General features: G+C 35.5%; 2 protein-coding genes across 5 annotated transcripts in view; one reads left to right on the top strand and one right to left on the bottom strand.

Moving 5' to 3' along the window:
- Positions 1-27151, bottom strand: part of stck (LIM zinc finger domain containing stck) — a 72282-nt gene that overhangs the window by 35908 nt on the left and 9223 nt on the right. Inside the window, exons 2-4 of one of the 3 annotated variants that reach the window (XM_089104400.1) lie at positions 18485-18548; positions 10811-10921; positions 6204-6316 (exon numbers count right to left, since the gene is read on the bottom strand). In XM_089104400.1, coding sequence (XP_088960526.1) covers positions 6204-6316; positions 10811-10921; positions 18485-18492 — 232 coding nt within the window. In that variant the 5' untranslated portion in view covers positions 18493-18548. Of the gene's footprint in view, positions 1-6203; positions 6317-10810; positions 10922-14630; positions 15140-18484; positions 18557-27151 lie in introns of those variants that run through there. The other 2 variants (XM_089104401.1, XM_089104399.1) reach the window with 2 other exon arrangements.
- Positions 18493-27151, top strand: part of LOC148941667 (protein misato homolog 1-like) — a 179924-nt gene continuing 171265 nt past the window's right edge. The window contains exon 1 of one of the 2 annotated variants that reach the window (XM_089104394.1): positions 18493-18607. The gene's annotated coding sequence lies outside the window, so the exon portion shown is untranslated. The remainder of the gene's footprint in view (positions 18608-27151) is intronic. The other variant, XM_089104395.1, reaches the window with a different exon arrangement.

Genomic DNA, 27151 nt, shown 5'->3' with positions numbered 1-27151 from the left:
AGAAATAAACAATAAAACAAAAGGATACTTGTTAATTATTAAATTATCATTAAATTAAATTATAATTGTTAATTGAAAAAAAAAAATACAAATAAACTTAGTGCTATTTATCCCCTTCTTTTGGTACTTGTTAAGTATTCAGAACACACTTAAGAATTTTGCTCCGTAGATCTATAAAAACAGGTTTCATACTTGGATGACAGAATGCATTGAACTTATTTAACTTGGGTTATATATTTACACATTAGGGGGAGGAGATAGGGGTAAAGTATTTGGACAGCGTGAAGTTAAAAAACAATTCTTAATTCATAATAGTTATGCTTTGAGTATTATAGTAAGCATGTGGCACTGCAGGAGTAGGGAGGCTTCAAGCCTGTGCAAACTCAAAAACTAAAGATTTATCAAGATTTTTTTTATACAGTTATTATATATTTCGTATGAGTTACCTATTTTATTGTTTTTTTCTATTTAATTCCCTCCCTCCGAAATATTAATTTAATTAATATTATTAATTAATATTAATGAAATATTAATTAATATTATTAATTTAATTCCCTCCCTCGGAAATATTGATCCATTAATTATTCGGCTCTTTTAGAAATTAATATAAAAAAAAGTTTCAAAACAGAAGTTTCTCAAAGAAGAGTAAAGGGCTATAATAAACCAAAGACGAACAGAAATAAAGTCTAATAAAAATTCAAACTAAAAACGAACAGAAATCACTATCAATGAATAAATGGGATACAAAACAAACAAAAAATACAAAGAATAATCAAGTCATGCTTAAAAGTAACAGAAATTACAACAAACAGGAGTTGGCTTACCACCCCCGAAGCCTTCTAAAGACCAAAGGGTCATTTGCGCTTTGCTGAAAACAGTTTGAATTTCGAGTAGTGTATTTTTGTCAAAACAACAATAAAAAAGAAAATAAAACTTCATAACAACCAACCATATTAAAGAAGAAAAACGAATTGCATAACATCGTTACCGGTGGAGGAAAAAGGAGCGCGTTCCTGCAGGAACAAAAAATTAGTAACATTAATAAAAATTACACTTATCGTCCAAGGTAGACCCCGGCGCAGCGCCGGCGGATCGACCGAACGCCGCCGACGAGAGGCCCGGTCGACCGCCGCCGAAGTGTCGCAACGCCGCCGGCAAAGGCGGTGGCGTTCGGTCGACTTTAAATTAATTTTGCGGTAATTCTTGAATGCGTCAACCGCAAAGTCGGAGCTTTTCTTTCTCGTGTGGTTTACTATTTCGATTTTCCTGATTAGAAATCAAGCAGGGCTTGAACTATCCCCGAATTGTCGGGTATTTCCCCGAAAATCTATGCGTCACCCGGAAAAAAAGTTTGGTTCCCCGAATCCCCAAAAATCACGGTACAACCCCTAGCGATTTATCACCAGTGACTTTCCCTGCCAAAGATTACTTTGCATACCATTATTCTTCACTAATTTTCGTCTCTTTTTTTTACTTTGCATGAAGACCAGACAGATGCAATATGCAATTGCAAATATTGCAATATACACAGTTCTTCATATGTTGACAAAAAAAAAGTATCGTCTTTATGAAATGAGTTTAAACCCTTTCGGATTCAGTTTCCCAATTGCTATTCCTTACATCATTCGTAGTCAAGAATTTTGTTTTCAAGTTGAATAGAATTATAGAACGTATTCACTACTATACAGCTTCAGCCTTCAGTTGGATTTTGAAGTTGATAGCCAATAGATTGTTTCTAAAGCTGAATTGTAAGTTTACAGAATTTTTTTTCTTTTGCTGTTTTTAGATAAGATTTTCTTAATGTTTAATACCCAACTATTGAACGCCTGATAGAATAAAGAAAAAAAAATGTTCTTTCTGAAATTCTTTACCCCCCTCCCCAAAAAAAAACCTTCTATTGAGACAAAATTTAGCTATAGACTAAGCTATGTACAAGGTTTTGGATTTAAAGATTGAAATGGAAGTTACCCCAAAATATGATTCATAAAAAAAAAAAATTGTAAATTACTCCCTAAAGATGGGGGGGGTAGGGGGCTATCATTTTTAAATGATAATACTTCTTTTTTTATTGAAAGCAGGGATGCCAAAAAGATTTTTTTTTTTCATTTAAGTGGAGACGGAATAAAATGATATCAAATTTCCTGGGAAACCATTGAAATATTTTGATAGACCCAGGGCCCCCCATTGGGACTTGTTTTTTGTCTTGGGTATTTTGCGATTTTCATAGGCTACTGGCCTAATTTGGTTTTTGTGTGTGCTCCCTTTTAATTAAATTGTTTGGATTTTATTGAATGCCACGGCGAATCTATGACTCAGTTTTCCATAATTTGAGGTATATCTGAATAATTTCGACATTTTTGTTGATGTCTTTGTACCCCTTTACTCATACCCTCAACTTTTCTTTTAAGGAACACTAAGCTGTTTAACGTTATTTTGCGTGTTTGTTTGTACCATATAGTGACCTAGTTAATCATTAAGTAAATTATTTTTTTTAATGTAAATCTGAGTCGGTATCCTATCAAGGTGGTATCCAAAGGGGGGGTGGGGTAGGGAAGTATTACATTCAAATGATAATATCTCGATTTTTTTTTCTGGAAAGCAGGGATGCCAAAAACTCGATTTTTTTTTAATTAAAAGCAGAGACGGCATCCTATCATGGTTGCAACCAGAGGGGGGAGGGGTAGGGAGCTATCATATTTAAATGATAATCCCTCAATTTTGTTAAAGCAGGGATGCCAATAAGTTAATTATTTTTGTTCATTTAAAGCAGAGACGGTATCCTATCAAGATGGTATCCAGAGGGGGGAGGGCATAGGGAGTTATTATATTTAAGTGATAGTACCTTGATTTTTTTATTGAAAGCAGGGATACCAAAAAGTTGAATAGTTAACACAAATTAACAAGATTTTCGTGAGTTATACTTGATACAGCACTTGTGTAGTTTTATCGTCCAAAGGGAAAGGGACACATGCATCCAACCCGTTTTTTTTTACTATTGATGAAACGAGTTTACTTTGAAAACATTCATTCATACGTACCAGGCAGATTCACACTAAAACGAATTGGTGTGACGAAAGCGATATCGACATCCCCATCTATCGTTGCGCTCGAGTGACAATGGCGCCGTTGGTCCAGTGCACAAGTTACATTAAAAAGCCAGGTCATAATAAAATCTTTCAATTTGGGAGGTTCAAGGAGGAGTCTTTGACAGTATTATGACCTCAGGGAAGTACATGTTGCAACGTTCTTACGTATCTGCGGTGGTTTAAAAAATTCGATCACCCCATAAATGATGACCAAAAATATGCACAAATATAAAAAATGTAACATTTGGAACATTAGAACACTTTTTTCAAAGCTTTGAATAAAAGCAAAAAAGGGTAAATACCCCTAACTACCCTTGATAGCTATTTTAAAAAGAAAATCTTTGGAGACTTTCATTGATATGACCATAGCAGAAGCTTCGAGCCTGGGTGGGGATCAAAGAGACGTCTTTGAGTATTTTGACCACAGGTGACTTATTGTTGCGACTTTCTTAAATTTAGTAATTTTTGTGAGCATTTGGAAATCAAATCTTAAACTCAATAACTGATACTAAGTCTCCTAACATTTTGCTTGGATTAAAAATGATGAACTAGGAAGAAAATCTTACATCTTCTTGGAGCTACTTCATTCTGCATATTATTTCATTTAATTACATTTAAAACGGATGGGCTTTTTTATAACCTAAGAAAATAGCTGGCACTTCATTTTACTTCATACTGAATAAACCATTAAGTGTTTTTGTTTCATTGTAATTGAAGTGTTCTCATGTGAAGTTTTCACCATGTATTTTCCAATTTGACAAATTTACTCCTTTTAGATGCAATTTATAATTTAGCTGATATTAGGTATTTATGAGTTTATAATTTAGAATGAATCCCCCAAAGAAAAAATGAATAATATCCAAAAGAGCAGCCAAAAGCAATAAAAAAGCAGCAGTTCAGCCTTAGCCTACATGACATATATTCTATAAAGAAACCAAAAAAAACTTTAAAATGCATTTAGAAGTCTTTTTAAGAATCCAAAAGAGCCAAAAAAAAAACAATCAATATCAGAGTCGCCCATTTCAACTGTTTTAAAGGTGACAAAACAGATATAGGCAAAGGGCATTATGAAAAAATTAAGCGTCTAAGTTCAAAGTTATATTCAAAGTCTTTATCCATATAACTGACGAATTGTGTGATACTGTATTTGAAGTTTTGTATGCAGTAATGCTCGATGAAAAAACACAACTAATTTTGATAATTATTTATGTTAAGAATACATAGCTAATAGATACTTCAACTAAGGGTTCTGAAACGCCTCAGCTATTTCGTTTCTACCAGATTTCTACTTCTCTTGATGAATAACGAAGAAGACCAGTTACCATCCAGTGACTTGTGAAGTTTTGAACTCATGAATAGGCTCGAATCTGTTGTAAATGTAAGCTGTGATTTGAGAAAGACTGATGAAAACATTAATGTTGGCGGTCAACATTGATCGCGCCGGCGGTGCGCCGACGACATCTTATCGGCGGCGTGGCGCATCGCGCTGTTTTTGGCCCCGCCGCCGCCGGTCTTCCCTCATCGGTGCGGCGCCGGAGTCTAGTCCCAGGTGAGGGCAAATTAACTTCATGATAAATTTCACATCACATTTTTGCGAATAAGGTTAACTAGAATCTTTTGCGATGATAACCATCATCTGACGGGGACAATAGAAGGAAAATGATCAATCTACTACCCCCAATAACACTAACAACTCACTGCAGCCTCATGCCGACTGCGCCAACACAGCTACGCACCCTCCTCCTCCATCCCGATCTATTCAGAACCTCCCCCTTTACACCCTCCCAAGAAGTTTCTATTTCCCTTAAACGTTTCCTTACGTCTTCCCACCCGATTTGGGAGCGATATATTTTTCCTTAGGCCCTTGAAAGTTTCCCAACAAGCATAATCTTTGGAAATCTGTCATACTTCGTTCGCAGAACGTGTCCTAGACATCTCAACCTTTCTTTCATTATAGTAAAGATCCCTAGATCTCCCAAAAAGTTCCAATGTCTCCTAAATCCTTCCTTACGACCTCCTCCCAAACCCATTCGGGGACGACCTACTTTTTGTTTGGCCTTAGATGGCTGGCTGACATAGACAATATTTGGCAATCTGCCATCCTTCATCCGCAAAACGTGTCCTACCCATTTCAATCTTTCTTTCATTATAGTAAAGATCCCTAGAGACCCCAAGAAGTTCCAATGTCTTCTAAATACTTCCTTACGACCTCCTCCCAAACCCATTCGGGGACGACCTGCTTTTAATTTGGCCTTAGATGGCTGGCTGACATGGACAACATTTGGCAATCTGCCATCCTTCAGCCGCAGAACGTGTCCTAGCCATCCCAATCTTCCTCTCTTTATAGCCCTAGAAAACGGGATTGAGCCAAACTTTTCGTACAGCCTACTGCTTTCAAATACGGTCAGTAAGCCGTGTACTCAAGCGATCCGCAGACAATTTCTCTAGCAAACATCTACCAAATCATCCTCCGTCTTTCGAAGCGTCCACGTTTCAGAACCATATTTGACCACTGTCATCATTGTAGCTTGCAATATTCTAATCTTCGTTCGCAAACTTATTTTCCAATTCTTCAGAACTTTTTCAAATGTGAACATACCCAATCTAATTAGAACTAATGAATTTTAAAGCACAGACACTCATATTTTTCATATTATGTTGATTACTAATTAAATGTACTCACATTTTTAGTAATAACTTTAATGGCGTATAAAAACATTAGTTAATAAACCATTCCAAGTTCACAGTTAATTCCTATTAAATTTGAAGTACAAACGCAATTAATTGCAAATACCACCGGGGACGTACTCCTAGCGTATTTTCGAGCCAAACTAGGCCTATTTTGCCCAAACTAGATTTTGAAAGTAAATATGAAGTGTTCCTAGTGTTAATTGTGTTAATTTTGAAGTGGTTGGCTTTCATTTTTTAAACTTATTATTTAAAATAAACCATCAAAATGATCAAATAATTAAAAATAATGTAATATTTTATAATTTAAAATATTTAAATTTATAGTAACTAAATACCTATTTTAATAATTTATTTAATTAATAAAATAAATAAATTAATTAAATAATTTAATAAATCAATCAATCACGTTGAATCTTGCATACATACCGCAGCGATTGCAGCAAGGAGCGAAAAGCATCTGAAAATCGTGCTCGCAATATTTCCTTCCTTCAAACTCATAAAAAATACCATCAGGAAATGGTCGGAAACACTGAGCACATCTGAAAAAAAAAAAAAAACATCTGAAAAAATCAAATCTGAAAAACCCAGGGGGGGGGGGGATAAACCTTCAACAATATTCCCCCTAATTTTCTGTATTTCATTCCAATTTCTAAATAGACTCATAGACTCATTTATTTTATAAACAACTATCGTACCCGTGGCAAAAGCCATGACCAAAACCATGACGAAATAGCGCTGTTTTGTACATTGCATAAAACTGGTCACTGGCCGTTTAAATAACTGACAAAAAAAAAAGGCACAAATGAATTGCTACGACGGGTTGTTCAACACTTTGGCGGCACTAGTTGGTTCTTATGGCGGGTGTTGGTGGTGATAGGTGCAGGTGGGGGAAGCAACAAACGGTGTTTCTGGGACAGAAGAAGGGACTGCCCAAAATTGCACATCAACTGCAAGCACTTATCACGCAACGTTGGCATTAATGTATTTAATAATTAATTATAATTTGATAACTTAATAATTAAACATTAATTATTAAATTTAATAATTAAAAAAATTAACGGTAATAATTCGGTTTATTCATAAATAAACACGTAAATTACAACAATGTCCACAGTTTATAGCTTGTAAGGGACTAAACACAATTCAACATTAATACAAACTTTTTTCTTTATCTTTTCTGATCAGCAGCTACCAAGCACACAAAAAAAAGGGCAGATATTTGCAGAAGTGATTAATAAGAAAAAAACTTTAAACAAAGAAGCCGCTTTAAGTATATAAACACAAATACGTGAAAATCTGATTGAAAGAAGCGTAAGATATTTATTCAAATAGATTATTCAAATCCAAATTTCAATAGCAGGACATTGAATTTTAATCATTGACATATCAATGTGAAAACTTTACATTTATATGGTATCTTACTAACAAATTCTTGCACTAGATATAGGGGTGCAGCGAGAGTTTTAAGTTTGGAGGAGGGATTTAAAGAACGTGTCGGCAAAATCGTCCAGTATGCCGAGAAACATGTACACACAAGCTAAATTTCCAAGGTGAATAAGGAAATTTTCCAAGGTGTTGGCACACGGCGGCAACACCTTGGACCCTCTCTATCTTACAACACTCCCTCTTTCCCTTAGCTGCGCCTCTGACTAGATATCATGGTTTTAACCGATGGAATCTTGGATCTCTCACCCACGCAAGTAAAGATTCATTGACCAGAAACCGTATGGTTTATTGTATTCGTTTTAGTTGTTTTGGTAAAGATATACGTTCTTGAAGTCACCATACATTTAGAACATTGCTGCAGCAGGTGTGTATTGACAAGTATTGACAACAAATATACTTTGAAGTCACCGTACATTTAGAACATTGGTGCACCAGGTGTACATTGACAGGTATTGCCAATGAACATACTTTGAAGTCATCATACATTTAGAACATTGTTGCACCATGTGTGCATTGACAAGTATTGCCAATGAACATACTTTGAAGTCACCATACATTTAGAACATTGCTGCACCAGGTGTACATTGACAAGTATTGCCAATGAACATACTTTGAAGTCACCATACATTTAGAACATTGCCGCACCAGGTGTACGTTGACAAGTATTACCAATGAACATACTTTGAAGTCACCATACATTTAGAACATTGCTGCACCAGGTGTACATTGACAAGTATTGCCAATGAACATACTTTGAAGTCACCATACATTTAGAACATTGCTGCACCATGTTTGCATTGACAAGTACTGCCAACAAACATACTTTGAAGTCATCATACATTTAGAACATTGCTGCACCATGTGTACGTTGACAAGTATTGCCAATGAACATACTTTGAAGTCACCATACATTTAGAACATTGGTGCACTAGGTGTACATTGACAAGTATTGCCAATGAACATACTTTGAAGTCACCATACATTTAGAACATTGCTGCACCATGTGTGCATTGACAAGTACTGCCAACAAACATACTTTGAAGTCATCATACATTTGGAACATTGGTGCACCAGGTGTACGTTGACAGGTATTGCCAATGAACATACTTTGAAGTCATCATACATTTAGAACATTGCTGCACCAGGTGTACATTGACAAGTACTGCCAACAAACATACTTTGACTCATCTCTGCTGCTCTCTCCACCATGGTCAGACTTAGCTGGCTCCACCCCCAATGACTAAACAAGCAAAATTATCAGAGGAAATCTGGTGCCATCTTCTGGATAAGTTGCGCATACAAAAAAATAGGCCGATAACCTATACTTTCTCGATATCCAATAATGACTGTGACCCTCATATCGGACCGATAGTATCGGTTGGGCTCTAATTTATATAAATATTCTCATTTTCCTCTGTGTAAGAGTTAATCGATTGAATCACAAATAATTGAATCGATTGAATCACAAATCGATTGTGCACAAAATAAGAAGCACAAAAATAACTTTTCGTAATATAAAAATCAAATTTCTTAAATTTCTTAAGAAAAAACTTTAGTTTTACTGTTTGAGCATGTTACAAATGTACTCGCGATGAGATTATGCAATGCTAAGAATTAATTTTTCAGAAATTAATATTTTGGGACCCAAAAATTACGTGCACACATTATTTTACAAATTGTAATTGTATATTTGGTTTCTGACAAAAAATACTCATAGATTATCACTTCAAAAAATATAAATATATATATATTGAAATTGTAATTGTATATATTTAAATATGTTCATTTTCACCATTGTAAGGTTTGATCGATTGAATTGATCAAATCGATCAAGAAGCACAACAATTATTTTTAGAAATATGGATTAAAACTCCAAACAGCAGATTAAAAGATAGAACATTTAACCTGCCATAAACAAGAACAGTATAAACAAGTTCAAATACAATAGAACAAGTTTATAAATTAAAGGTACCCTTTTGGCTGAAATAGTTTAATTGGCTCTTGTATTTCATCTTTTGGAAAATTTCCTGTTTGACAAGTTTGACAATTGACAAGTACTGCCAACAAACATACTTTGACTCATCTCTGCTGCTCTCTCCACCATGGTCAGACTTAGCTGGCTCCACCCCCAATGACTAAACAAGCAAAATTATCAGAGGAAATCTGGTGCCATCTTCTGGATAAGTTGCGCATACAAAAACACAAGAAAAACTAAAAAAAACCATACAAAATTTGCTTATATCCATTTTTGTAACGTTTTTACGAGTCAGACAACCATTGCGGGGGGGGGGGCAAACTCCCCATAACCCCCCTCTGTGTACAGCCTTGGAAGCAAGCAAAAACTAGGAGATATGGATTTTCAGAATTTTCTAATGCAGCCAATTCCTCTCTAGTTAATTTTAGTTTTATTACAGTCCTTTAGAAAATTATTTGATTCATTTTTTTTACAACTCAATAATTGAATTTAATTTGAATTTTAAAAAGTAATAATCATTACAACAGCAGTGCTGCAAAATAACTAATTTTTCATGCTGTTCCATCAAACTTGGAAAAAAGTGCTAAAGATAGCACAAATTTACTGCAAGAGGTTGCATTGGGAGGAGTATTTCTGAAGATAATAGCATGAAATGTTGAAATTCAGTGTTAACTCACAGAGTTGAGTAGGATGTAAAACCTCATTACAATATCAATATGTACCATCAAGTTACATTCAAGACTCATACCTTCAATTTTTTATCCAACCCCTGATCTGGGTTTTGAAAACACCTTTTGTTGGCACTTTAATTTTGAAAAACTGGCTTTTTTGATATTTCATTTAAAAAATCGAAAAAACAACAAAATTGACATCTTCTAGATTCCCCCTCCCCGCCCTAGTTACATTCAAGATTTATACCTATAACGTTTGATCCTCCCCTTCCTTGTTCTAGATTTTTAAAATAACTTTTTTGGCACTTTAATTTAGAAGATGGCTTATTTGTTACTTTCATTAAAAAAAAATATTGACATCCTCTAGATTCCCCCTCCCTGCCTTATTAATACCCCCTCGTTATAGAATACCTCGCCTGAATTCTAGAAAAAACACCAGAAGCATTTATTTCAAGGGAATTCGGCAACAAAGGAACAACATAAATGACCTTGAGATAGCACTTGCCACTTGAAATAACTGATGTTGCTCCATGCGTAATTTGATTTTTTTTTTTTTTTATATATTCATTTTTTGTCCTGAAATGCTCATATTAGATTAAAGCTAGCATAATGAATAAAAATATTATATTTTAATATAAACGTAAGCGGGACACACACACACAAATAATAAAAGGGTGCCGTCATTTGAGCACTCCGTGAATAACATAAAACAAATTATATTTGTGTTTTTTTACATTTTATTATTAGTGTGTTTTATTTAGATTTTTATTATATATGAGCCTAAAAATCGTAGTGAGCTAGGTAGTATAGTGGACCTAAAGATAATTTTAGCTTTTATTTTTTACGCTTGGATTCAACCCTTACTGAAAATTTGATCAAAGTATAAATACAAAGAGGAACTGAATTTATTAACGGAATTAAAACGTAAAGAGAAAACTTACACAAAACACTGTGGGTGCCACAATTCGCCATTCGAATTAACAATCCTTTCTTCCGCACTAAATCCTTCTGAGCACTTTGTGCAAAGCATATTATCCAACAGTTGTGGCGGTCTAAAAAGATACAACATACACAGGAGTTACTATAAGCAAATCAATACACAACTGGACAGTCTAGCTGATTGGTTGGCGTGTTACACTTGTAATCTACTCCTTCGGGATTGGGTTTAAGTACTTGCGTCACCGATTATTTGTTTTAAAATGAGGGTTTTGATTCTGTAAGCTTAACCGACCCAGCTTATAATGGGTACCTGAACAAATCCGGGGAAGGTAGACAGGAAGGGTGTGTGAAAGCCCAGGATGGCTTGCCCCCAACCCCCATTCCACTTCAAGGCTGAAGAACCATGAAAAAGAGATCGGCATCACCGGTAGGACTGTAAAGCCCAGTGCCGAATTCGTCACTTTCACACAGAAAGGGTACGTATAGGAGATTCTCACTGAAAATAGGTGGTAATTTTGGCCTAAAAAGCAGTTTTTGAACGACCAATCCCCTCTCTCCTTAAGTCTTGTCCCCCAATAGGATCATATTGTGAAGGGTAAATATAGGAGATTTCCACCCAAAAAATACAGTATTTTTGGCCTAAAGGCACTTCATGAGCAATCAAGTCCCCTCTCCTGAAAACTAAGATGGGTCTAAAGTTTGACTATTTGTCCCGTTTTTTTTTTAAGAACGACCCCTGAAACACAAGGGCATTTTAATTAGAATAGGGAGCTTTTTAGATATGCTAAAAACTCTAGTGTGAAGAGAAAGGTATTGAAGAGCAACCTCTTCCTATATGGAATAATTTCTGTTTGTTTCAAGTTTGAGCGTTGCTCCTTCCTTTCAGCTGAAAATAACTAGTTTGTTTTATTGATTTTTACCAACAGAATTAGCATTTATTAGCTACAGAATATAATGTGTTGGCTATACTAGGGACTTGCACAGTGGGGGAGGGGAGAGTATCGAGTGAAACTCTTCCTTAAAATTTCACAATTGCTTCGATTTCTCCCAAATGTGTCTTTTTCATATGATTTTCTACATTTTATTCAAACTTGCCCCCATCCCCTTCAAAACAAATATTACGTTTGTGCCTTAATTACAGATATGCGAAGTTGCGAAGTTGCGAAGATAATATGCGAAGTTGATAATGTGCACAATAAAAAAAAAGAAAAGAAGAAAAAAAGCACTATTATAAATAAATAAACATATACTCAGAGTCACTTAAATGCTTGTACTATCATCGCGATTCAGATTCTTGAAAAGATAAACAATTAGTGGATATATGATTTAGCTACTTACTTGAGAATTCATACAAGTCGAACAAATTACGGTCGCCACTGTGAAGAGGTCAATATCCCAAAATTTGTACTTTGTGATGTTTGTGATTTAGGTCTCATTCATTTTAAAGATTTTCGATAATATACACAGAAAAATTCTGGATTTGATTGAGCCCCAACATCATACAATTACATACAGCGACACCTGATGAATTTGAAGTAGAACAATGACACGGTATAATTTACAATTATATAATAAAAATATAAAAAAATTCCGAGATATTGTGAGGATTAGAAAAGCATTTTCAAAGATCCCAATCTCAGATCTGGCATCCCAAGATCTTGGAAAAATCCTATGGATTAGTAGCCTAATATTAGCCTCATTACTGCCGTGAAGCCGTGAACACCCTCAATCAAATTGGCAAAACCAATCAGTCAAGCATGGAGGCTTTTAAGATAGTAAAGAACTTCTGTCAGGCTTCACTTAGGGCTATGATTTTAAGGCTATAGCCACAACACGGGGGGGGGGGGGTAAGAGGAACCCCTAAAAAGCTTATCGAAAAAAACGAATAGCATACTGAATGAATCATCTGCTGGTAAGAAATACTTATTTTTTTTTAATGGCTTCCCGTTTATTTGAGCATAAAAAAATGTCTTCAGTACGATAGAAAATCGCTTTCCGGAAAAATCCTTTTACACTTTGTACAAAATAAGAATACTGAGCTGAGCTCCGTCAATGAAACTTTCAGAGATTTTCGGGATATGATATATGGGCTGATTCCTAAATTTTTGAAAATATCATTCACCTGGCTCAACTACTTTGTTTAAGATATCAAAGACACTATCAAAATATGATTGCTTAACCTATATTTCAGCAGATAGTGAAACTGGCGTCAGCAAAAATAAAATACTATTATAGAACCAAATTTATTTTTATATTCCATTCAATCACGATATTTCATAAGAAGGTACATGCTTCAGAGCTACTTACTCATTAGAACTTCTTTCACATGCCAAAGGCTCCATGATGGCTCCATCTGTCCAAAGGCTCATCATGGTGTCTACCAAATTATGACATGATTCCCTCAAAAGAACCGAATCAATTGCGATAGATTTAACAGTTTTCAATCAGAATGCAACTATCATTTCAGTCAGTGCCACAAGTCGTGTTTTTTGGAATACACCAAACGGGTCGATATCGTTTTTATTTTGGCAGACCAGGTTGTCCCAACCATCTATTCAATAGGAAGGCAATGTTTGCTGGCTGATTTGACCGGCCAGCGCTAAGTGCGGTTGAACCAACCGAGTCATCTTAGCGCCATAACATTTATGACAAGTGAACTAATCACACATTACCTTCTAACAAAATTTGAAATACGATCAGAAATGCTAATCTTAGCCTTTAAAGATCTTGTTTTCAGAAGCCAACAAGGATGATATTTTGCATCCATAAGAGCTGATCTAGATTAATAGCCCCGTTTTTTGGGGCTAATCCATCTGCTAAGATCTGACTTCTCTGACCTCACATCGTTCAACTCAGGTTTTCGTTTTGTTTTTGCTTAATGAAAGAGCACTTCAGGTGAAAAAGAAAGAAAGAACAAAGTATTATTATCTTCCTCTTCAAAAGCCTTCAGGGCTAAGGTTCGCATCCATAAGAAAGAGCAGAGCAAGGTATCAGCCCCGTTTTCGGACGAATCAATCTGTTTAAGATCTTACTACTCTGACTTTTCATCCTTCAGTTCAGATTTTCGCTTTTTTGCTTATAAGAGTTAGATCTTAGGACTCAATCATATCAGTCAAAAGTTCTAAAACTTACAATTTCTCTGTCCAATAGGACGTGGACTATGATGTTGTTTTTGTTACAGTCCCTGCACCACTGGTCAGAAAAAAAGGACTTCGATTTTCTGAATAAAAAAAAAACAGTCCGAGTCCGAGCAGTAATATCAGAATGCTTACATTTCCCTATTTTATTTTATTTTGTCAAAGGATACAAGATCTTATGAAATTGGTGAATAAACAAATCGTTGCCAGACATTTGCGTAGCCAATGGAATACAGTTTATGCTGAAGAAATGCAACAGCAGACGTCACCTGAAGATTCCCGGTAGGATTTATGAAGGAACAAAGGTATTTCAATTGTTGGGCATCTTCTAGTATATTACCATTAAGTGCGATCAGTCTCCTATGAAGCTCGGAGGTATGTAACCCTTTAGCTTTTTCGGGGCTCGTAGTGGCCTCTTGAAGGAGACCTTAGCTGCAACGTTATTGATCATGTATTGAGCTCGAGCATAGATGAGTACAAAGTTAGTTACACAGAAGGCCATTAAGACGTTCAGAAATACAATCGATGACGAAATTAAACACGAATTACAATTATGGAAGTCCTCCGTTCAAGTACCCTACCCTAATCTAAAAGTAAAAAAAAAAAAAAAATGGAAGTGGAATTTATTGATTCTGCCCTCGAAAATTTTTTAGAATCTTATGCATAATAACAAAGCTATTCTCACCCACTTTCTTTCACCTTCTCCTTTATATAGCGTCTTGGGGGTAAAGGCGGTGGAAGTTTGGGCTTATCACTGATATTTGGCAACGGTTTCAATTCCTGATAGTCATGGTTGTCACTTGTCAGCTCATAATCAGCTAACTCAACCGCAAAACTATGAATAGATGCTTTATCCTTATTTTTGTCACTTGTAAGATCAGTTTGGCTGGTTTTTGGCGATGCTCGTCTTTGAAACAACTTACTCTCTTCGATCTTCAATTTTGGTGGAAATATTTTAGAGGTCATTTTTAGATTTCTAGCTACTAAATTAGGAATATATGAAAGAGAAGAATGTACCCTGACTTCAGACGATGTAATTTGTCACACGTACAAATTTACCTATTTAGTTGTTATTGGCGCAAAGAAATTTCGTCGTAGAAGAAGTAGAGGAAATTAGTATATCGCAGTTTTCTGAATTATGTTTTAACTGTAAAATCAGAAATTTGGCAACAATGAAGGTTAATTTGCAACATTTAGCACCAAAGAAAGGGAACTAAAAGGTAAATTTATACCACGATCACAGTGTCATAATAAAAACGGTTGTGAGAATAGGCTATATATTAATCTAGCTTAACATTTCAATACGCTGGTCAGTATATAGGCTAGACTTAGAGGATAAAATTTTATTCTTATACAAGCCATCTACCACATATTCTATCTACCACCTATTTCATTTGCAGTGTCAGTCATGATAAACTAACAAGTTAATTAAACGAATAGCCCCAACCATAAAAATTCTAGAGCTAGTTCCAAGTGTAGAATCATTAGAGGTTCCAAAAATAAAGGTCCGCAGCCGACGCCAGTAAGGGGATTCGATCCCATAACGAATCAGCCTATATCGTCCATTATGGAATTTTTTAGTTCGTGTGGCCGAACTATTTATAAATGATTGGGCGGTCTTGCCATAACTTACAGAGCTGGGGTATACGGTCCGAATAAACGGCAGATAACTAGAAACAATTTCCTTGAAATTTTTTTAAAAATTGTAACTTTTCTTGTTTTGTGCCGGAGATAAGAGACATTCAGTTTTAGTGAAATTTAAATCATAAGAATTTCGATAAGCGGAGAAGAATTTTCTTTTTAAAATTCAGGACAGGCTAGTCCCCCAAAAAGTTCTAGCATACCTGCTAGGAAAACACCGAGGATCATCTCAAAAGAAATGGCATTTGATCAGTTTGGCAGCTTTGTGAGTTTCCTGTAATGCGGCCCACTTTGACAGAAAACTTTACCGACACAATGTTATAGTCTTTTTAAAAAAAAATCATAATCGAACCATAAATTCTCAACAGGTTTCAATGGAAACTATTCTCCTAGGAGAATTCGCAAATGGACCCTTAGCCTTTGAAACGGTTAGCCGACGTTGAGGCTAACAAATGATTTTTAAGGTCTCGAATCCTCTTAACGTGGATTTAAAAAAACACGTCAAAAATTATATTTCTAAAAGTATAGCTTATACCACCGTATGAATTTTAAAAAGAAAGTTGCTACATAAAAACTTATATTTCACAGAATTAATGTTATTTTCAGTTTATAAAAGGAAAAAAGGGCAATATTAACATATTAACATTTACAGCAACCCAAAATACAACCATAAGTTTTTTACACTACCTAGCGTTAGTATAATGCCTAAAGTTTACTGAAAGAGAAACAACATAAAACATTAATCGAAGAATCTCGAACCCCTTTTATACTTACTCATTCGCCCAGGGCTATTAACCTCTTACAAGAGGTTGCATGCGAATTATTTAACAAATGGGAACTCTCAAGGATCAATCCATCACAGCATCAAGCCGTACGAGGAAAACGGAGATGTACCTCTAAATCCCTCTTACCTCTAAATCTACTAAGAGCTCCTTTCTTTACTCCCATTCTTATCACCTCTTATCAACCTCTTATCACCTCTTATCACCTCTTATCATAACCTCAATCAAAGACGCCCTGCTTTTCATCGACCCCATATGGATCACCAAAAAGAACAATTGTTGGCAATCTTCAACAGAAAAATGTGTCCTAATCCTCGTGACCTTTCTTTCATTATAGTCCTAAAAAGTAGAGTTGAGCCATATATTTTGTAAAGCTTATTGTTTAATATACTGTGTTCAAGGCCATATAATCCCCTAACCCCCCCCCCCCCAAAAAAAATGTCCGAGTTGTAAAAACGCTACAAAAGTTCATATAAACAAATTTTTGATGTGCTTTTAAAGTTTTTCTTTGTACTCTCCCCCCCGCCCCTGCTCAAACAGAAATCCTGGATACGGCCTTGACTGTGTTTCAAAGGAGTAACTACAAACATTCCTGGCAATCCTAGAAATCCAAGGAGTAACAAGCCCATTCTTGTCCAACATGTAATATTTCTTCCTCACGTCCAAATCAGCCATAATTCAGAACTTCTGATGTTCTTATTCGAGTTTTCATTTGGAAAAAAATATCTTTATATCCATGGAAACTTTTTCAATGTCGACAAAGACATCCTGCGTCTTGGCTAATCGATAACCATTACACTAAGAAATCAGAAAGTAGTAGTAGACTATATATGCAACAATATAGGGGACAAATTTCCGTTAATGCATTACCCCCACAGCCCCCATCTCTCCAAGAACAAAAAAAAAATCAGTAGACTGCTATCCAGACTTGGCTTCCATTGGGTCCCGAAATTATTAAGTTGATAGTCCAAGTTTAGATCCAAAGAAGCACCAACTCGAACACCAAAGACCCAAACATAGTGAGAACTACCCAGAAGATTTACCTCGAATTTTCTACCTTGTTGTCTCATCCTTTGCTGCGCTTTTTGGGACAAAATCGACCAAAATAATTTATACAAACAGGAACACAACCTTAGTTAACTCCCGATTCAGCATTAAATCCAATGCCTACTAGCCCCACGCCTTTTTTAACCATGGCAGCAATGGCACTACATAGCTTTAGCCACTTTACTGACTTAACCGGTGTACCGCACAAGAATATAACCCTGATTAAAGCTTTTCAATCAGCTGAATGAAATGCTAGTTCATAATCTACAATACCCAGGACTAAAGGGGCCTGATAATTCAGACACAGCTATACTGTTAATCTAAACATTCAATCAATAAATACTCTTCTTAGAATCGATCTGGAACTAATATCAGGGGTTGGCAAACTTTTTTGGCTGTGTGCCAAACCCAGCCAAAATATAAATATTAAAGGGATGTTCGGATCTGCTATATTTTCATTTTAAATCACATTTTTAGTGAATATACTCTCATCAGCTGACATGCGAATTACGTTAATAAGGAACATTTTGGAAAATTTTGCTGTATTCACTATTACCATTCCGGAACTTTGTCGTCACACTAAAATGCTATTCTTGGTATCTATTAGCATTTTTTTATTCTCAAAATATTCAATTTATGTTTAAGTTTTTTACCTTATTTTTAGATATGATACTTTTTTCAGCATCAATTTGGGTCATTAAAATTAGTAAATAGTTTACTCAATGGCCCGCAGGTCACAGGTTGCCAACCCCTTATTTCACAGTTTGCCAACAATCCAATTCATAGAAAACTAACAAAAATAAGCAATCCTACTTGATGCATTAATAATCCTCCCACAGGTCAAAAACACAACTCATTACAGGCCTAGGTCAAGAAAAAATTACAAAGCAAATTTGTTTTTCAACAGCCTATTCTCACAACACTGGAACACTGAGACATTTAAAAAGCTACATTCTTTTCTTTTACAAATTCAATAAGCTACTGATTGAACAAGAAAAAAATTACCTTATCACAAAAAAATTGATAAGAGATGGATTAAAGAAAATGATATCTTTTTTAGTGTACTTACATATGCATTTTTGAAGCCAATATGATATAATTTGACTGACTTGGATTTTGCTTGTGAGAATAAACTGAAAAACAAAAAAAAAAAATTAAATTAGTATATTTTTTATGGATACACAGACTAAAGGTAATTATTGTTTTTCCCAAAGTTGTGTTTTCAGGTACCGAGTTTGAAGCGTGTTTTGAGCAGGCTTGACAAAAATCGTTTTCAGGTTCACCGTGTTTAACCCAACCAAATTTTAAAGCGTTTTCATCTTACAAGTACACACGTGTTGATACACAGACTAAAGGTAATTATTGTTTTTCCCGAAGTTGTGTTTTCAGGTACCGGGTTTGAAGTGTGTTTTGAGCAGGTTCGACAAAAATCGTTTTCAGGTTCACCATGTAACCCAACCAAGTTTTAAAGCATTTTCATCTTACAAATTCCAAGCATGTTGCCTCTTCAAAATTGTAACACGCCAGAATAGCATGGTAGAACGTGCACGGGTTCTGAGAAGACCCAAACCCGTGTTCAATACAGAACTAAAATCGATAATATGCACAATCCGTGTTGAACTCCGTGTTGGATGTGGGTGGCCTGAAAATGGAGCTCAAGTCTCTTATTCCATGACAGTGAAGATTAAAACAAAAGAAAAATAAAACACAGGTACTGGACTTAACATCATTTTCCCAGATTGACTTAAGTGGATGGATCACACAGAGTCAATTCCTTTGGGAAATTAGAACATAACCACACATAACTGGGAGCAGATGGAATCCATCCCTAAAGGTTTATATGAAAGAGCCCCCTTCTCTCAAAACAAAATTGACTCCTAAGTATTTACCGTTTTTGGGGTTTTTACCCATCTACTAGAAAACTAATATTCCCTCAGGGTGGGAATGATGCATGGCAAAGTGCACTTTTTTCTAGGGCTGGTTTTTGTGCACTTTAACGTTCTTTGTTAACGTCCTTTCTAGGTGCTGCGGTGAGTTGTTAGTAGTAGTAGTAGTAACATCCTTTGTCGACAATTTTTTCTTTAAAATCCCCAGACCCTTCTTGGAAGGGGAGGGGGGCTTGTCGTAACTGTTCAAGGGCAGAATGGAAGAATTCCTTACTCGAAAACGTCTAAGGATCTTTATAGAAACTTAAAAAAAAAATACAATTTACGTGGCCTTAGCCCCCTCATATGCTTCAGACAGAAGGCTACTTGTTGATACCTAAGCTGTTCAAAACCAAAACGTATTCCCTCCAAAAAACTTAAAAATTTTTGAGTTAGATCCACACCTTCTTTGCCGACTGTGAAATATTTAATACTCAACTTTTTCAAAACACGAAATGTGCCATCATTTTCCATGTAACCTCCAAACTATAGTTATTAATTTTTTTTGCAGGGATTACAGTTTAATTGAGCCTTTTCTTGATGTCATGACGGTTCACCATAGGTTTTATACAGCCACCCTGGGAAAAACACAAAATATTTCTTAAAGTTTTGACCTATTTAGATCGTTCTTGTGGCCAGAAATGTCAATTTTCCAGTTTTAAGAAGAAGAAAAAAAACTATGTAGCCAATTTTGAGGCCAATTTTGAGGCCACAGAGAAAATTTTTTTGCAGGGATTACAGTTTAATTTTGGGTAGCTAACCGATTGTTCCGATTCTCCTCACTTTGGGATCTTGAAATTCTGATCCATCGTGATCTGGGGCTGCAAGTATGCCCGGGGGTTTATGGTACATTGCCGAGGAGGTTACAGTTCAATTGGTACTTGGTTTTGAAAAACTCATTAAAATTTATGTAATAGCTACAATTTAGAAATTTAATCAACACAATTTATTAAAAATAGCTAGATAATTTATGAAGTAATTGGATAATAAAATATCATTACCAGAAATTCAGTACCAAGTTTTAGGCTTTTGAAATACCCATTTTGGGCTTAGCATAAAAAAAAAAAAAAAAAAAAAAATTCTGCTCAAGAAACCTCAACTCTTTTCTCTTCAATACTGACGAATGAGTGAGTGTTATCAGATAAAGCTTTTTTTACTTTCTTATTTTTCAGGTGCCCAAACCCCTGATTTTTGTATCAAATATAATTAAAATGTAAAAAAGTGCTTTCTTAGGTCACTATTTTTTCGAGGGGCGAGGCTTAGAACCATTATCAAGGAGGGGGCAACTCTTCCTTATAAATGGTACGTATAGGTTAAAAACGTTTGCTGAACCTAGCAAACGTATGTCTTTTTTATGTTTAATTTCTGATCATTTTTTAAGTAATGCCAGGATATCTGGCTAAAATTCCACGGATAAATACCTCCCCCACAGATTTATTCTCTAGGCAATTCAATCCTGGTGAAAATTTTTCCCGGACAATTACCCTTAACGTCTCCACGCGTAAAACTGAGTCGGCAATGAGAAAACAATACATAAGAAGAATTTCGTATAGGAATTCTGGCAAATTCCCCTAGTATGAAATTTCCCCTGAAAAATTTACCCCCTGGAAACTATCCTCTCAATGGAAAATCATCCCCGTGAAAAATCCACCAGTAGAAATCCCCCCCCCCCGAAAAATGTATGCATATTTCCCAATAAAAAATACTATACGTAAGAGATGAGCAAATTTTATAATTGAGAGACGTTTCCTCAGTGATTTTGGGGTGGTCATGGTATAGCCAAAGGCATATGTTTTTTGCCTTTCAACCTAATTGAACAAAATAATTATCTCAAAATTTTGATCGGACCATTTTGAGAAAAAAAAGTTGCATGGAAGTTGCACTAGTTGCACTTCAATTTTTTGGTCACTTAAAAAGGGCACTAGAACTTTTAATTTCCGTTCAAATGAGCCTTCTCACGATATTGTAAGACGACTGAGTCGATACGATCACCCCTGAAAAAAAATACGCGTCCATGATCTTTCTTTGGGCAAAAAATACAAAATTCCACTTTTTTTGCAGATAGGAGCTTGAAACCTCTACATTTGGGTTCCCTGATACGCTGAATCTGATGGTGTGATTTTCATTAAGATTCTATGACTTTTAGGGTTCCCCCCTTTTCGAAAACCAGTCAAATTTTCTCAAGCTCGTAACGTCTGATGAGTAAAAGCTAAACTTAATGAAACTTACATATTTAAAATCAGCATAAGAATTCAATTATTTTGATATATCTACTGGTATCAAAACTCCGTTTTTTAGAGTTTCGGTTACTATTGAGCCAGGTCGCTCCCTACGTACAGTTCGTTACCGCAAACTGTTTGTAAATCCTATGAGGATTGAAGTATCTTAATCTGTCATTTTATCAAAGGAATCTTTTCATATCCTATTTTGCTATAATGGCTAGTTTCTTTAAATTAAATAACAAAAACAAGCTTTTTTCAACTGAAAGTAAAGACCAACATTAAAAATTAAAACTAACAGAAATTATTCCGACTAACAGAAAATTAACATTAACAGAGATTATCAATTTCATTATATATCAAATATTCAATTTCATTTTATTAGTTCTTTCCAAGGACTGTTCAAGACAAATACAATTTACAAACGAATTATATTACAAGTATTTTCTTTTGTACATATTACAACATTGAAAACAAAAACAAATTACAGTCAAAGAAAATGTTGAACTGCTGAGCTTTCAGAAATTACTAGTTCTATTATATATCAAATTTTCAGTTTAATTTTTTAGTTCTTACCATTTGGTTTTCAGTAAAGAGCAAATAACGCAGTAGGCTTTAGACATTTACAGTTAGGGAAGGGCGTAGTAGCCAAACTATTGTTTGTAGTGATTTTTGTTCGTTTTAAGCATGATTCGCAAATTCAATTGAAGTTTACTCGCTTTAAGATTTATTTATTCATTTATATTAGTACCTGTTGTATGTTTGTTTGCTATGATTGTTTATTTAATTTCTGTTCGTTTTGGGTTTCATTTATTCTTTCAAATTAAAAAAAAATTGTTCACTTTAAGCTGTATTTGCATATTCAATTTAAGTTTTGCTCATTTTAAGATTTATTTATTCAGTACGTCTGTATTATAGCGACCACACCCCTGAAGTGAATGTAGATTAATCCTAATGAAATATACCAACAAATGTCGAAAATATATACCTTATTAAGAAAATTATGGAAACTAAAATTAAAAATAAGTATGGTAATTATAGTAAAAAAAATTGTTCATTTTAAGCTTTATTTGCATATTCAATTTAAGTATTACTCGTTTTAAGCCTCATTTATTCGGTACTTATGTATCATAGTGACCACACCCAAGAAGCGAATGTAGGTTAATCCTAATGAAATATACCAAAATATGATGAAAATATAATCCTTTATTAAGAACATTACGGAAACTACGACAGAGAAGTATAGAAAACAAGGTGGCCGGCCTTTACCCCCCCCCCCCCGTGGAAAATAAGGCTTTCCAAATTTGAGAATCTTATTTGAGTTTTTTATTTCCGTTGGGGGAAGGAATTTTGGTACTTGTGTATTATGTGCCACTCACTCAAGTTTACGCAGTGTAAAATTCGAGTGCACACCGGTTTTTTCGTTAGTTACCGGAAAACACCTAGAACCGGAAAACAGGCCACCAAGGACACATTATATTAAATACCTAACTTAACCTAAAAACTCTATATATTAAATATTTAACTAAAATATACCTGCATAGTAGTTTGTCTCACTCAGGCTAAGCTAATTATCTCCGAGTGTTTTTGTTCGTTTAAAAATTAGTTTTTGTTCGTTTTTTATTGTCAGGTATTAAGTTAACTATGGCCTATGTTTTATTGGGTAGAGTTTTACATCATTTATTTTATTCCCAGAAAAGTACCTCCAGGGGATGTTTTTTACTTTTCTTTGAAAAACTTCTTTTTTGGAATTCTTTTTGATTGTTCTAATTAGCAACTTTTGATTTATTTCAATACCCCCTTAACATTCCCTGAGAGTTTCAACTACATGTCATCAGCCGTTCCTGGGACATTTAGATGCGCCAATCAGAAGATGCACATAGCATCTTCTGATTGAATATTCTGACCCTTACCCGCTCTTGCGATATTGCAGATATATTCGGTTGATAACATGGATGCATACAGTGTCTTTTTATTTGGCTAAAAATCCCCTTAAGCATTCCCTGAAGTTTCGAGCATTGTTCAGCATACTGTACTCTGAAAGTTTCAACTTAATACCCTCAGCTGTTCCTGAGATATTGCTTATCCACCCTTTTCATAATCAATAAGTATATAATGTATTTTTTTTCAACATAAATAATTTAGAATCTTTGCCCTGGAGGCTGTGGAGACATTTGATTTCCAATCAAACGGCATTGAGGCATTGTTATATGATTTTAGGACTATTTTGAACAAAATAACTATCTTAAATTTCTATCAAACGCATTTGAGGAAAAGAGGGCTTGGGGGGGGGGGGGGCCCAGTCAATCTCCAGCCACTTTTTACTTGTAAAAAGCAAACAAAAACTTTCAAATTAAAATCAAAGGAGCCTCCTCCAAGGTTTATATGGCCACCCTTTCCATGAAAACCTCATATCCGCCCAGGGCATAACTTACAGTCATTGCACCCTGGGTTCTGGGGGGGGGGGGGGTGTATAGACAACATAGGAATTTTTAAAAACGCAAAAAATCCAGTTGAAAAGTTTTTCTTTTAGAACTTTCAATTCGAACTAATGAGAAATTTGACCAAAGTATCAAAAACTTTACTTGAATTGACCAACATTAAAAAAAAGTTATTGTAGAAGACATAATTGATTTGGCATTCCTTGCAACAGCTGGGATCGAACCTCGGTCCCGAATTTTTCCAGACGTGGCAGTATCTGCTTTGCTGTTACAAGGTATTCAATTTGGATATTCAAAATATATATGCGATGAGAAATGAGTAGCTCGTCTATGAGAGAAAATGACATCATAGCCCCGGAAAGTAACTGTCACTGCAAACATTATGTTGCTCCTAACCTTTATATTTAAACTAATCAAACATAGTATAAGCTTAAAGTTAGAGCTACTGATCAGGATACTTGTTATGATTAACAATTCTAATACATTATTTGCAGCCATATTTAGATAAAGGTTGTACTTACAGGATTGAAAAAAAAGAAGCTACATGCATACTGCTACTAATGCTACTACTATTGTTACTACTTAGGCCAAGGGCATTAGGGAGAAGCTTTCAGGAAACTTTTAGGAACCAAATCAAAAACACCGGGAGCATGTAGATTGCCAATGGGTATACTTGCAGCATTAAGTTAAACTTTCAAGGTACGTTGAGGCAGATTGTGAATTAACCAAAAGGCACAATGTTCATACTACTATTACTAATACTGCTACTACGATTACTGCAGCTAGCCAATGGTGTTAAGGTGAAACTTTCACTATGTGTCCAGGCTGTCAAAAGGGTTTATAACCAATATCTTAGGAATGGCTTAGAGCATTGAGTTGACACTTTCAGGGCATGTTCAGGGGGATGTTGAACTAAAAAAAGGCACTATATTCATGTTACTATATTGCTGAAGGGATGCTAAACTAAATCAAATATGCTTGGCATGTGGTTTGTCGAAAGCGTGCATCAGCAACGTCCCAGGACTGTTCTAGGGTATTAAGTTAAAACTTTCAGGGTTTGTTAGAGGAGATGTTTAGCCAATCAAAAGCCACTATGATCATGCTACTACTACTCAGTGGCGGCTCCAGGGGGGCGCCCCCCCCCCTAGCGTAGTATAAAGTAGTGTAATTTACTTAAATAACTCAAGTTTGCGTTAATTAAACTTGCTCATAACGCACGTTTATCGGATCAACCTATTTTGCGCCTTTGCGCTTCCCCCCCCCCTAAAAAATCCTGGATCCGCCCCTGCTACTACTACTAAAATTGGAACTACTACAACTGCAACTGTGAATACTGCCACTACTATAAGTACTAATGAAACTAAAGGTATCAAAATGAAACTTTCAGGGATTGTTGAGGAGGATGTTGAACTAAATCAAAACACATTATGTCAATACTGGTTATTTAAAGAGCGTAACAGTTACATCCCAGGCAGGGCCATATCCAGAATTTTTTTTTAAGTGGGAGGGGGTTACAAAAAAAGAATAAAACGTTGTATATATTCATTTTTGTTATCTTTTTTACGAGTCAGGCAAACATTTCAGGGGGATTCGAGAACTTTAGCCGCCCCCTGGATACAGCTTGGATCCCAGGAACAGCTTTCAGTGCATGTTAAGAGGGATCTTGAATCAGGCAAAAAGGTACTGAATAAATCAAACGCGTCTAAGTAGATCCAGGTTGTCAAGACAGCCAGGCGGAACATCGTAGAACTGGGATAGGGTATAAAGTAGAGGCTTTCATGGAGGGTTTATGTTGCTTTATAACTAATTCAATAGGCACTTTCCACATGCTGGTTGTCAATAAAATGTCTCAGCAATATCTCAAGAATGACTGAGGGTATTCAAGAGGGGTACCACAAAGCCTTCTAAAGTCAAGAACATAATTTTCATTTTAATGAAAACAAAACACATTTTAAATGTTTTCTCTTTTTTCACTTTAAAAAATCAATAAATTTAAGACTTTCAAGAAGGAATATCAGTATGCATATTAAACTGTCAATCCAAATTCGTTTATTTTTTTTCAGTAATCTTGGTCATAAAAGTGTTTTTTTTTCTTTGATATTATGAGAAATATGAATACATAGCTCAAAATCGGGATTTTTTTTGGTAAAGTGCAAATTATACTAAGGGGGGAGTCAGCCCTACTTTCTTTAGTTTCTGCTTGTTTTGAGTTCAACTTGGTTGCATATGGTAACCTAAAACATATGGTGCATATGATCGGCTTGGGAGGGGGGCTGATGTCCCTCCATTCACTTTTGACTCTTAAAAGGGGCACTAAAACTTCAGACTTTCAATAAATGAGCTTCATCCAATCCAAAGTTTATACAACAATAAGTTTATCTACCTGGGAGGCGGCTGCCCCCAATCACTTTGACTTTTAATAAGGGAACTATAACCTCTTATTTCCAATCAGATGAGCCTCTTCCGAAGCTTATACGACCACCCTTTCCATAAAACCTTATATGCCCTTGGGGCATAACTTATAACAATTACGCTGAGGGCTCTTGGGTGGGGGGTCATCCTCAAAGACAAAATTTCCTGACTTTTCAACTATGCTGAACAAAATTGGTATCTCAAAATTTTGATTAGATATGTTTTGGGATTTGTTGCACGTGAGGGGGAGTGCTGCCCTCCAATCACTTTTGAATATTAAAAAAGGCCATTTCAATTTTTTCTATCAAAGGCAGCGCCCTAGCGCTGCCTAAGTAAAGAACAATGTGGGCACAATGTGTTTTTTTTTCTCCATACCCGGGCACTTCGTATCGAAGGAGTTGTAGAAACTTCAAAAAGGGCTCATTCGATTGGAAATTGGGTTGGCTTGTGCCCTTTTTAATAGTCGAAAGTGATTGGAGGGCAACTAGGCCCCCCCACGCCCATGATTCCCCCAACCACATCCAATCAAAATTTTGAGATAGCCTTTTTGTTCAGCGTAGTTGATTTCCAGATAGAAAACATATTTTTGAGGAGGACCCTCCCCACAACCCTCAGGGCAAGGGTTTTAAGTTATGCCCTGGGGGCATATAAGGTTTTTACAGAAGGTGTTGTCGTAGAAACTTTAAAAAATCTCATTCGATCAGAAATTCAAAGGGTTAGTGCCCTTTTTAATAGTCGA

The sequence above is a fragment of the Artemia sp. Qi Xiang Cuo genome, chromosome 18 (genome assembly GCF_049724085.1).
Source record: "Artemia sp. Qi Xiang Cuo chromosome 18, ASM4972408v1, whole genome shotgun sequence".
NCBI classification, from domain to species: Eukaryota; Metazoa; Arthropoda; class Branchiopoda; order Anostraca; family Artemiidae; genus Artemia; species Artemia sp. Qi Xiang Cuo.
This window is presented reverse-complemented; position numbering and strand designations above follow the sequence as displayed.